Raw genomic sequence first — 12,229 nt, forward strand, 5'->3', positions numbered from 1 at the left:
CTATTATTGCTTATACTCTTCTATAACAAAATTAGAAATAAGGGCAAAATAGTTTTGCTGGGTATTGGGGGGGTGGGGGGGAAAGGGAGGGGGCAGATTGGGTGGTAAGGGAGGGGGTGGGGGCAGGGGGGAGAAATGACCCAAGCCTTGTATGCACATATGAATAAAAAATAAATAAATAAATAAACAAATAAAATACTAACTTTTGTTGCAGAAGCTGAAAAAAAAAGAAAAGAAAAGGCTGGAGGCACATGTAAGTAAATGCAAAAACAATAAAATAAAATTAAAAATAAATAAAAACAGGAAAAAAGAAAGGCTGGAGGCATGGCTCAGGTGGTAAAACATTTGCATAGAAAGTATGAGGCCCCTGTATAGCTATCCTTATCTCAACCAGCAAAACCCCTTGTTCCTTCCTATTATTGCTTATACTCTCTCTACAACAAAATTAGAGATAAGGGCAAAATAGTTTCTGCTGGGTATTGAGGGGGGGAGCGGGAGGGGGTGGAGTGGGTGGTAAGGGAGGGGGTGGGGGCAGGGGGAGAAATAAACCAAGCCTTGTATGCACATATGAATAATAAAAGAAAAATGAAAAAAAAAAAAAAAAAAGGAATACTGAGGACATGCCTCACGTTAGCTGTGATCTGTTTTCTCACCCACTGTATTACTGGAGCCTAGAAGTTGCGCTCTAGAAACATTTGTTTAATAAATGTGTGAATTCTCAGTAAAAAAAAAAAAATAAAAAAAAGAAAAAAAAAAAAGAAAGTATGAGGCCCCAAGTTCAAGCCTCAGTATGCTTTAAAAAAAAAATGCCCTGGTAGCTGGGAGTGTAGGTGAGTGAGGGTGTAGCAGGAGTATTTTTAACTTGCATGTTAAAAACTTGCATGTAAGAACTTCCAGATCCATGGCACAACCTGGAAGTTAGAATCCTATCTCTCTCCAATGCCAGCAGACTAGGTTGGGTTTCTGGGTGTATCAGAGGGACTTTACACTTGAGGATACTGTGGAAGATGAGGGAGGTTACTAAAAGCAGGTAAAATGAGTAAAAGCCTCCACAATGAGGAAGCCCCATTATCCTCCCCACTTAGTTTGGAGAACACCACACTAGAGATACAAGATACCTCTTGGGGAAACTAATCAGCCTAAAGAAAAGAATTATAGACAATGATCAAACCGGGAGTCCAATGAACTAGTTGAGTTCCTTTAGGATGATGAACTACTTAAGGGAGCCCCAAGCCCCACTTTCCTAGAAAGGGCTCCAAAGAGCTCCTGTTTCACTCTTGAAAATGAATACCAACTGAAAAAATCACAAGACACAAGGAAACCCAGTAACTTGAGAGAGAGCAAAATCAACAAATACAAAAAGTACTCAGAATACACACAGACTGTGCAGGGAGAAGCCCCCAAAATAACTAAAATGAGTAAGCTGCACCCATGAAATAAGAAAAAGGAGCACTTGGTCAATCTGTACAGAAATTATAAATATGACAACAGAAAAAAGTATATTTTAAGGACTGGAAGAGAAAACTGAAGAAATTTCTCAAAATGTGGAACTGAAAGATAGAAAATGAGATAGAAAAGGGTAAAAAAATGAAGAGGATCAGGCCAGAAGAGCCAATATTCAAATAATAGATATTTCAGTAAAAAATAACAGAGAAAATGGAGAAAAGAAAAAATTTAAACAAAGAAAATTACCCAGAATTGAAGGAATGAATCCACAGATTCAAAGGGCCTCCTCTGAATATCAAATTCAATGAAGAGAAAGGCCTATCCAGGTGTATTCTTATGAAATTCCAGAATATCTGGGATCTTATAGGTCTCCAAGGAGAAAAAGAGATGAGGTACAGAAGATCAGCAATCAGGATGGTGGTAAGACTTGTCGACAGTAACACTGGAAACTAAAAGACAATGTAGCATGGAACGTGCTTCAGCATAACAAGGAGACAAATGAAAAAAGAAGTCATTATTGAAGTCAGAAAGCAGGGACTCTACTGCAGAGAGGATAATTACCTAGGTAATGGTGAGAGAAACTTCTAGATGACACACTAGCAAACAACTAGTTCAGAATAGAACAAGAGGACAGGAAGTTCCAGCAAGAATTCCAAAAAAAAAAATCAAGCTGGTCGTAATCTCAGCTACTCAGGAGTTGAAGACTGGGAGGATCATGGCTTGAGTTTAGACTGGTCATAAACATGAGATCCTATCTCCAAAATAACTAAAGCAAAAATGGCTGGGGGCATGGCTCAAGTGCTAGAGCACCTGCCTATCAAGTGTGAGGCCCTGAGTTTACAACCTAGTACAAGAAAAAAAAAAAATCAAATTGACTATCTGATATATAGAAAAAATAAGAGTATTTCATTTCTTTACAAGAGTTCAGAGATGAATGACAGACCCAAAATAGAAATACAGAGTAATTAGTAACTTCAGGGAAAACAAAAATCTATACAAGAAAAGAAATTTAATTATAGTATATATGGTCTATCTGTGATTATATACAAAGTGATAGCAGGGCTGGAGACATGGCTCAAGCAGTAGAGCACCTGCCTAGCAAGCATGAGGCCCTTAGTTCAAACCCCAGTGCCGCCTAAAAAATAAAATATCCTAAAACCCACCACTTGTACAAAAGTGGTAGTAATATTAATGCTGAACAATTATTTGACCAAAATTTGTAACTATGCTGGGAGAGTTGTGATGGCAGTAAACATGACATTAATAGATAATACAGAAAATAATAAGCAGCAATAATAAACAGAAACTAGAAACAGGATGGGACATGACCTTGCAGAGCTAACTTTTAAAACTATGCTATATTTTATGGTGGTAAAAATGAAATTTTCTCTTAAAACATTTGACAGCAATATTAAAAATGCTCATAAAATCTGGTTATGTATAAAAAAAGAGAAACTATCTTATTATTATTATGTAAGAAACACTGGATGTAAATGTAGAATGGACTTTAAGGTACTGGGCTCATGAAATTTTTCATACTCTGTTACTTTAGAAATTTAATAAAAGTGTTAAATTACCAAACTTTCTTCTAGGTGCAGTGACTCACATCTGCAATCCCAGCTATCAGGAGGTGGAAATTGGGAAGACTGTGGTTTGAGGCCAGCCCAGGCAAAAAGTGCGAGAATCTATCTGAAAAATAACCTAAAGCAAAAAGGGCTGGAAGTGTGTCTCAAGTTGCAGAGTGTCTGCCTACAAAGCACAAGGCTCTAAATTCAAACCCTAGTACCAAAAAAAAAAAAAAAAAACAACAACAACAACAACAAACTAACTAAACTTTCAATAAAAAGAGACCACCTGAGCTGTTGTTAGGAAACCTAAAGATACTTCTTCTAAACACTAGAAACGTGTCAATGCTAATTCAAAATCATAGGTATCCCTAGTGAGGTGTGGTGTCTGTCCATGGGCAGCCAAAGACCAAGTAAGATACTTTAAAACTACAAACACTTTTTGTGCAGATGAAATGCAGTTAACTGAATAAGTAAGCATTACCAACGAAATACATGAAACAGACTGTAATAAAAAGGTTAAAAAAAAAATACCCAAGGTGAAGAGAAGACAGGAAACTATATGTTTCCATGAATAATGTAGAGGACTGCTTGCTTGACAGCACAGACAACTTTAAATTTTTATTTATTTATTTAACAGCTTCTCCCTCCCCAGATCTGTGCCTACTTTCCTCTCTAGACATTTTTTTTTTTTTTGGTGGTTCTGGAGCTTGAACTCAGGGCTTTGTGCTTGCAAAGGAGGTATTCTACCACTTGAGCCACACCTCCAGTCCCTAGCCATTTTGTTCTCATGGGAAAAGCCCGAGGCCCAGGACAACGGTTCTCATTCTCAGTATTATGGAGCCTATGGAAATCAAAATACTGCACTACAGATTCACGTGGTAAAAGATATTTCCCTTCACTTGTATACCACCAAAATTCTGCTTCAACTTTATAAAAATAGCCATGCCATAAATCCTACATTTATCAGTTGGACATCTCTGTCTTTTAGAAAGCACAGCGACATCTGCCTCTACTGAGAGAAAAAGAAATCCAACACCCACGACAGGATAAAATTAAAATAATTTTCATGTTCTCTTTATATTTTTCCATAAGACACTAATATGCTCAGAAAACACTGCAAAGGGATGCTTGAAAAACCAAGACAAATGTTACCAGACTATTTGCTACACAAAACTGTCCTTAGTTAGGCACCATCCTTCAGCAACAGATTGTAAAGGATTTAAAATATAATCATGTGAAGAATAAGAACACATGGCTCTTAAATTATTTAAGTTTCATAATGAAACTTAAACAATTCTCATACACTGTTTTTCTTATTTTTATACAGCATGATGCATTTTTTTATTTCAAAAGTCAGTCAAGTGATTTCTGTTTGGGTATGGTAAGGTCGAAGGAGGAACCTGTCTAATTTCTGTTTAATCTTCATCCTGTAGGCAGTTAATAAATAGCTAATATTATTTATTTTTCATGCCTAAACATCCAGAGGTAATAAAAAATAAGCTCAAAGTCATTCAACTAAGAAATAACCTTCACATACATGATTTTGTTTTTTCTGCAGTTACTTGGGTTTGAACTCAGGGCTTTGTGCTTGCTAAACAGGCACTTCCACCTCTTGGGCCACATCTCCAGCCTAATACATGACTATTCTTAAAGCATACTGATATTCAGAAAACATCTGAAGACTAAAATTAATCACTGACTTTTTGTGCTTAGTGTACTTGACAGCTTGTTTGGAGGGTCTAGCAGGGAAGCACAGCTACTGATAGACCCTTGACCGAAGAACAGTCCTCCTCTATTGGGGATGTTCGTCCTCTTCGAGCAAGTGCGCAGCTTCGGGAGAGACACACAAGGAACAGTGAGGTAGGAAGGGGACACCCGACTAGCCAGCCAGATCAGCTGAATCAATCCTGGCAATCAATGGGATGAAAGATGTCACAGCCAGATCACCTCACATCTGTGCTTAGTGTACTTATTGTGGTATTAAAGTATGAAAGGTAGTAGCATACTGTACAGTTAGGAAGCTCTCATTAGTAACACCAGGAATACAATTACCCTCTCCCAACTATATATGAGGTTTATTAAAGTGTATTTTAGATCTGTGATACTTTACTTTCTCTAATAAAATAGTCCCTTGAATGATAATAAAGCAAATATGTACAGTATCAGGTTTTAGTGCATTAATTCTGAGTATGTGTTGCTGAGGAGCAAACCCAGGGCATTGCCCATATATACTAGGAAAGTACTTTACCACTGAGCTATAATATACCACCAGCTTAATTCTCAGTTTTGATTTTCTTACTAGTCATTAAAATATTTAAGTATAATGGATTTTTTGCTTGTTTTTTAATGGTACTGGGATTTGAACTCAGAGCCCTCACACTTGTTAGGCAGGCACTCTACCACTTGAGACATGCCTCTAGTCCATTTTGCTCCAGTTATTTTGGAAATGGACTTTCACAAACTATTTGTTTAGGCTGGCCTCCTGATCTCAGCCTCCCAAGGAGCTGGAATTATAGGCGTGAGCTACTGGTGCCTGGCAGTATAATGTTAATCCCTGAATAGGTAAATAACATTTTAGAAAATAGTATACCTATACATAATGATTATAAATTTAATGGAATTTTTTTCTTAGAATTTATACACGCACATACTTTTTTCAGGAAGGGCAGTACTGGGGTTTTAACTCGGGGTCTTGCACTTGTTAGGCAGGTACTCTACCACTTCAGTCATGCCTCCAGCCCTTTTTCCTTTAGTTATTTTTTGAACAGATTCTCATGTCTTTGCCTGGGCTGGCCTAGACTGTGATTTGTTTTCTGCTTAGCTGGGATGACAGGTGCACACCTTTTTTGCCCAGACTGGCTTCAAATCATGGTCCTCCTGATCTCAGCCTCCTTAATAGCCAGTACTGCAGGTATAAGCCCACCATACCCAGCCCTCACAATTTATGTTTTTAAAGGAACTGTTCAAATCATCTACTACATTGACCCTATACATAAGTGGCAGACAACCTACAGAAAATATTAGACAACATAATGTATTATCAGTCATAAAATAGCCTCCTTAGGACATGACATACAAGTACCTAGAAAAATTACAAGTCTTGTGGCTTTTACAATATGAATGAGTATTTCATTAAACCATATGACATTATGAGTTTAGCTTGAAACACAAACTTGTGAACAATGTGAATTAAATGTGACAAAAGTGAAACAATATTTCTCTTTTTTGAACAGTTAATTGGATTCCTACAACTACTTAGTGTTCCTATATGGATTAAAAAATCAATAAACAATAAATTAATAAAGTATGCTATTAGCTAAACCCTGTGATTTGATTTATTTCACTAATTTGGTTCCTTGTAATTCAGTTAGTTTGGTCCTAGGATCAGCTGTTACACAGGTGCATGCCACTGTTCACAGGGAAGCTCAGTGAGTCCATCTATATGACCAGTAGAAACCTGACACCATATGGGACAAGCATTCGGAATGCATAATGCTAGTGAGAAGCTTTATCTCTATACACAAAAAACAACATGATTATTCCTGTAAAAAAGGATTTGGAAAAAAATTTAAAAACATGTCTTCCTATTTATTGCCAATTTTTAAATTTGTAAGTACCAATAAGGCAAAATTAACATACTGATTAAAATATTGAAAAATAAGTTCTAGGTACAATGCTGCAATGACAACTTTGTCAAGGAGCTAAGGCATTAGCTCCTTTTCAATATGAACAACGAGAGCTCAATGTACAAAAAGGCAGGGTTCCAAATGCCTGTTTGTAAATAAGTTATTCAAAATATAGAAAATAAATCTTCCCCCCAAACAATACCCTTTCTAGGATGATGAAATGTTCTATATTTTGGAATCATAGTTACATGAAGTATGAAATATGATTCATAGTTACATGAATTTTGTCAAAGTTCATCAAACATTTTACAGGTATATTTAGTGTTTATATGTACCAACAAATTTGATGCTTTTATCTGTCCTAAAAAGTGGTTAGAGTATCAATCCACACATGAAAATTAGTACATATTTAATAACACAACACTGAACCCCTTACCATTTAGACTATACCTAGCCATCATTTATACCAGTGTCTCTATGGGAAAATGAATTAAGTTCTAAATGGGAAATGTATTTATTCACCATCCCATCCAAAGCATTTCAAGGATATTTCTGGTTGTATTTCTGGGTACCTTTAGTTTACTAATTCTCTCTCAGCAGTGGAAACGGTCTGTATATATATTTTTTAATCAACCACTGCATAAATGTTCTAAATTGAAGGAAAAAGGCAGATGCCTAAACAAAGCTGTGTCCCTCGTCCTGTGATTCATGTTATTTAAAAACTGAACATTTCTATGTCATGAAATGATAGAACTAGTTTATAGAAGTAGTCTATAAACTTGAATAAAACTCAGTCAAATATAAAGATGGTTGCAATAGTTTCCACTTTAAAATTTATACCACACTACTCTGAACATCATGAGAGAGGCAGTTACAATGAGCTCACCTCACATTTTTAAAAACACAGGTAAGAAAACAACGGAGACAGAAAAAATGATTAAAGTCGCAAACATAATTGGTATTAAAATTCTCCTGATTCCCACTGTAGAGGTTTTTTCCTACTATTAGCACACATACCTAGAGTCAGTTCTCATTTTTATAAGACACATTGGCACTAAAACTCAGAGCTGAACTAATTTCTGAATATTGAGGGATGCATTATATTTTAGTTATTTTTTAATAAATAAATCATTGATTTTCTTTCACCGTCACATAAACTAGAAACCCAGTACTGTCCTCCCTCAAAAAAATTCTAGAGGGCTTAAAAATTTTTTTAAGGCTGGGGTCATGGCTGAAGTGGTAGAATGCCTACTAGTAAGTGCAATGCCCTGAATTCAAACCCCAGTACCATCACGAGTTATGTGTTACATTTGGTTGTAAACTCTACTTCATTTTTTAAAACAGTTTTTCAATTTTTCTTTTACTTTCTGAACTTTGACTCTTTTTGGATTACAGAAAAGTTGCTTGTAGAATTTCTCTTGTGCATCTTCAGCAGAAAATTTGTAGAACTAATGTTGCATCACGTATTAGGGGCACATGCTGTTGATCTGTCCCATTACTGATGAGGTTTACTTTGATCACTTAATTTTACACTTGATCTTAGCCAAAAGGCCAAGAAGTGATGATCACTTGATTTTCAAAGTGGTACCAGCAAGTTACAGTTCTGTATTTTGTGGGGAGGTACTCTGAAACTGTGTTAAGATCCTGTTTCTCATCAGACTTTCAATTGTTCAAGTTCATAGACCCATGATTTCTTATTTTTATTTAGTAAGTTAATTTTTTTACTAATATTTGATGCTCAAATTGTCTCAGATTTGCCATGGAAATCTCTTTAAATTTACTATGGTGTGTGTTTTATCAAGTCTCCATCATTCCTGGAGCAAGTCCTTATTTTCTAAAATAAGATATTTTAGAGTTCATATTATATTTTCTTTGCCCTAAACCTGAAACCAGAATTTCTCCAAGAAGTCTGATGGCTCATTTTAGTGAAGAATTGTATTTAGAAGCAAAATCTATGTATTAGGTATACATTGCTATTGGGATGTGGCTGCTCTAAGGTCCTCTCGGTGTACAAAGCTAGAGAATACATGTATACATACATGCCTCTGTATGGATGCTCTTGTCTTCCTGTTTAAGTTCTGGCACTCTGCAGCTGTCTGCCCCCAGCATGAACAAACATCTTCTTTATCCTGCTTGTCCTTTGATGCTCTATGTCAGGCCATGCCTCTGTGTGGATACTTCTTGTACCTGGCTTGGGCCCCAACACCCACACTAGGTTGCTCCTCCTTCCTTGCCCCATCTAGGGTTAGACACTCTTCTCTGGGCCTCTGTTCTCCTACCTTCTCTCTCTCCTGCTCTCTCCTAGCTCTATTTCATCTGATGATGTTGAGACTGAAGTGAAAGGAGATATTTTCATACCTGAACTTAAAATAGTATAATTAACTTTATTTATTCTGCAACAGCATTCTCAATTGTACAAATATTCACTTGAAATATGTTAATATACCTACTATTAGCATGTGACAGCTCAACATGTTGGAAGTCCAAGACCTTGGGAAATATTCCCAGCCTATAAATAGGATTAGGGACCTGACTGTTAATAAAACTGATTTGGCAGAATCCTACAAGATATACCTAAGAGGTATGCTCTATGATTATTAGCATGACACCAAAGCTTTCAGTGTAAGCAGACAAGTATGAAAACTGAATCGATTTAGATTTTGTTAAAAGTTATCAACAGAAACAACTTGTAACATTTACAGCAGTCACACAAAATAAGTTAGGAAACTGTAGACATACTGTTACTTACTTTATCTACACAATCATCAAAAAACGCCAGGCTTGCATCTTTATCACTGACAAAAGAACACTCCTCAATGAAGCGAATAAACATTTGTGTTTTGGTCATCATATTATAGAATTTTTGATGTGATCTGTCCCGACTTCTTAGGAAAGCTATTCAATATAAATATATGATGTGAGAATATATATCATTCATTGATCCACAGAAATTTTGAGCTAAAAGTAACTTGATCAACCATGTCTTCAATACCCCAGTATTTCCCACTATTTTGCTGAAAAAGAAAATGACCAAATAGAAAAAACAAGGGGAAAGGAACAAAACCAACAGTCAAATAAAATGAACTCTACTGTCCTCTCACTATCTTGAGGACAACATATAAACTAGTGAATTCTGAAAGCATTTTTTAAATTGCTATTTTTTGCCCAAATATTTTGCCATGTTATGTGTATGTGCTTACTCTCATATTCATGTCTCCTTCTTCCTTTTTTCATGGCAAAGTTTCTTTTGCATACTAATGTATACCCAATGCCTAGCATTTAGTGGCACTCCATATATACTTATTTTCTCTTTTAATTAGCATGTATTAATTGTACAAAGGGGTTTCACTGTGATATTTCCATATATGTATATAATGTACTTTGATAAATTCACATCCTCTATTCTCTTCCCTTTTTAAACATTTTAAAATGGGTTCAATATATACTTATTAAATGAATTTCACTTTCAAATATTAAATACTACAAAAGAAAATAAATATGTATCATGACACCAATTGTACTCTGTGGCTTCTCAACCTTTTTTCTTTTCATGGCACAGACAGAAGGTACTATTTGTAAAGCATACTGAAATAAACAAGGCTGCTCAAGCCTGGAGGTAACCATCACAGGGGTTCCTCTGTATCGTTAACACTGCCTGGCTGTCCTGAAAGGTGAAAGCATCAACACTCCACATACATGACACAACAGAGTGGAGCACTAAGTGCAGGAGTTTCTATACTTTTTCAAATAGTTTTTTTCTGTGCATCTTGCTAATTGGATTACACTTAATGTACCAGAGAAAGAACTAGTTCTATGGAAATGGATCACCAGAGTTGGTACTCACCCCTCAAAATAGGTGTGTACTTTGATAAATATGAACTATTAACCCAAGGTTAACTCAATTAATATGAAAGCTATAAAAGTATACAATCACTCACCTTGCAGGGCAAAAAGAGAGGCTGCATCTGTTGCTGTTTCAGATGGAGCTTGTGTTATTGGCCTTAAGTATGATCTATAACCTTTTAAAATAGAGGCCATAAAAAACAAAAATGCCTCTTGGATTTCCAAATCTATCATGTGCAACCTTTTTCCAGAATTAAAATCATAGTCATTCATTGCTAAATCCATTAGTCCATCATCTCTTGGTCTCTGCTGCACTGTGAGGAAATACAGTGTTAATGTTTTCTCTAAATTTTTGAAACTAATGCTCATAATGGTCTCAGTGTAAATCTGTCATGTTTCAAAAAAGCTCCTGCTACCTCAACTCTTTACTTATACAACTTCATAATATGTAAAATGTGCAAACTTTAAAAAAGCTCACCCTATCATTTTTTAAGCTCTGTAAGCATATTTTCTCCAGGTTAAACATAAAATTATTCCTGTTTAGGATCAGAAAAAAGTTCATGTTCTTAAATAACTATTTATTTCAGAACTGTATATATTTGTTTATCAGTATATGATAAAGATCATAACCATATAAACTGAACACCGAGTTAAATGCAACAGTTCTCCCCCTCTTATTTTCATTTTAAAATACAAGTGCCTGCAGGTAAACAATAGGGATTAAAATATAAAAAACACAAGTCTTCCTGGACAACACAATGCTAAAGCAATAGACAGTAAAAGAATACAGTAGAAGCCTGGTAAACACTACCTTAACCCAGTAATCAAAGAGAGTCTCTTCATCAATAATGATACAAATAGTGCACAACCTGATAAGGATGCAATGAGATGAGTGCAGCATCTCTTCTGTGACATCCTGCCAAAGACACATGATCTGTATCTACCATGATAACTCTACACTGCTAAGTGTGATTTTCAAAGTAACGGGAAAACAAAGGAAAAATCAAGAACTGTTTTAGAAAACAGGCGACTGAAAAGACTTAAAACTAAATATGAGATCTGATTTGAACTTGGTCCTTTTGCTGTTAAGAAAATTACAAATACTGCCAAAGGGTGAATGTGGTCTGAGCATTAGGATGGCAGTAATGCTGAAGTTAGTTTCTTAATTTCCATGGTTGTTATAGCAACGTTAAAGAATGTACCTACTGATAGGAAATACATTCTATTTAGAGGTGATGGGGCATTTACTCTGAACAGGTCTGGAAAAAAAGCTTGTAACTGTTTTGAAATTAAAAGGCCTTTTAAAACATTAGGAACAATTAATCATCTTAGAGAGGTCTTTTTTGGTAGCTCTTATTGCTTAAAAGTATACTCTTACCAGAAGGCCTAGGCTTTAATTCTACCATGGTCCTTGTTAAATGTATACTCTGTGACAAGTTGCTTCACTTCCCTTAACCTTATTATCCTCATGGTTGTAACAATAAAAAAGAATGTAAGTGAAAGTGCTCTGGGGTTGGATGTTGTGGTTCAGGCCTGCAACCTTAGCTACTCAGAGGCGGAGACTGGGAGGACTGAAGTTTCAGGCCAGTCTGGGCAAAAAATTTCAAAAGACTCCATCTCAACCAATAAAAGTTAGGTGTGGTAGCAGTGGCACCCTAGGTACACAGGAAGCATAAACAGATTTAGGTCTGAGGCCAGCCCCAGGCATAAATGGGAAACCCTATTCAAAAAAGGGCTGCAGGTGTG

The 12,229-nt window shown here is 36.0% G+C and overlaps 1 protein-coding gene across 9 annotated transcripts in view; it reads right to left on the reverse strand.

Moving 5' to 3' along the window:
* Window positions 1–12,229, reverse strand: part of Dennd4a (DENN domain containing 4A) — a 133,950-nt gene that overhangs the window by 48,081 nt on the left and 73,640 nt on the right. For all 9 annotated transcript variants that reach the window (XM_074066245.1, XM_074066244.1, XM_074066243.1 and 6 more), the window contains 2 exons: window positions 10,579–10,797; window positions 9,390–9,535 (listed from right to left, as the gene is read on the reverse strand). In XM_074066245.1, coding sequence (XP_073922346.1) covers window positions 9,390–9,535; window positions 10,579–10,797 — 365 coding nt within the window. The remainder of the gene's footprint in view (window positions 1–9,389; window positions 9,536–10,578; window positions 10,798–12,229) is intronic.

Source organism: Castor canadensis, chromosome 2 (assembly GCF_047511655.1).
Source record: "Castor canadensis chromosome 2, mCasCan1.hap1v2, whole genome shotgun sequence".
In the NCBI taxonomy this organism is placed as follows: Eukaryota; Metazoa; Chordata; class Mammalia; order Rodentia; family Castoridae; genus Castor; species Castor canadensis.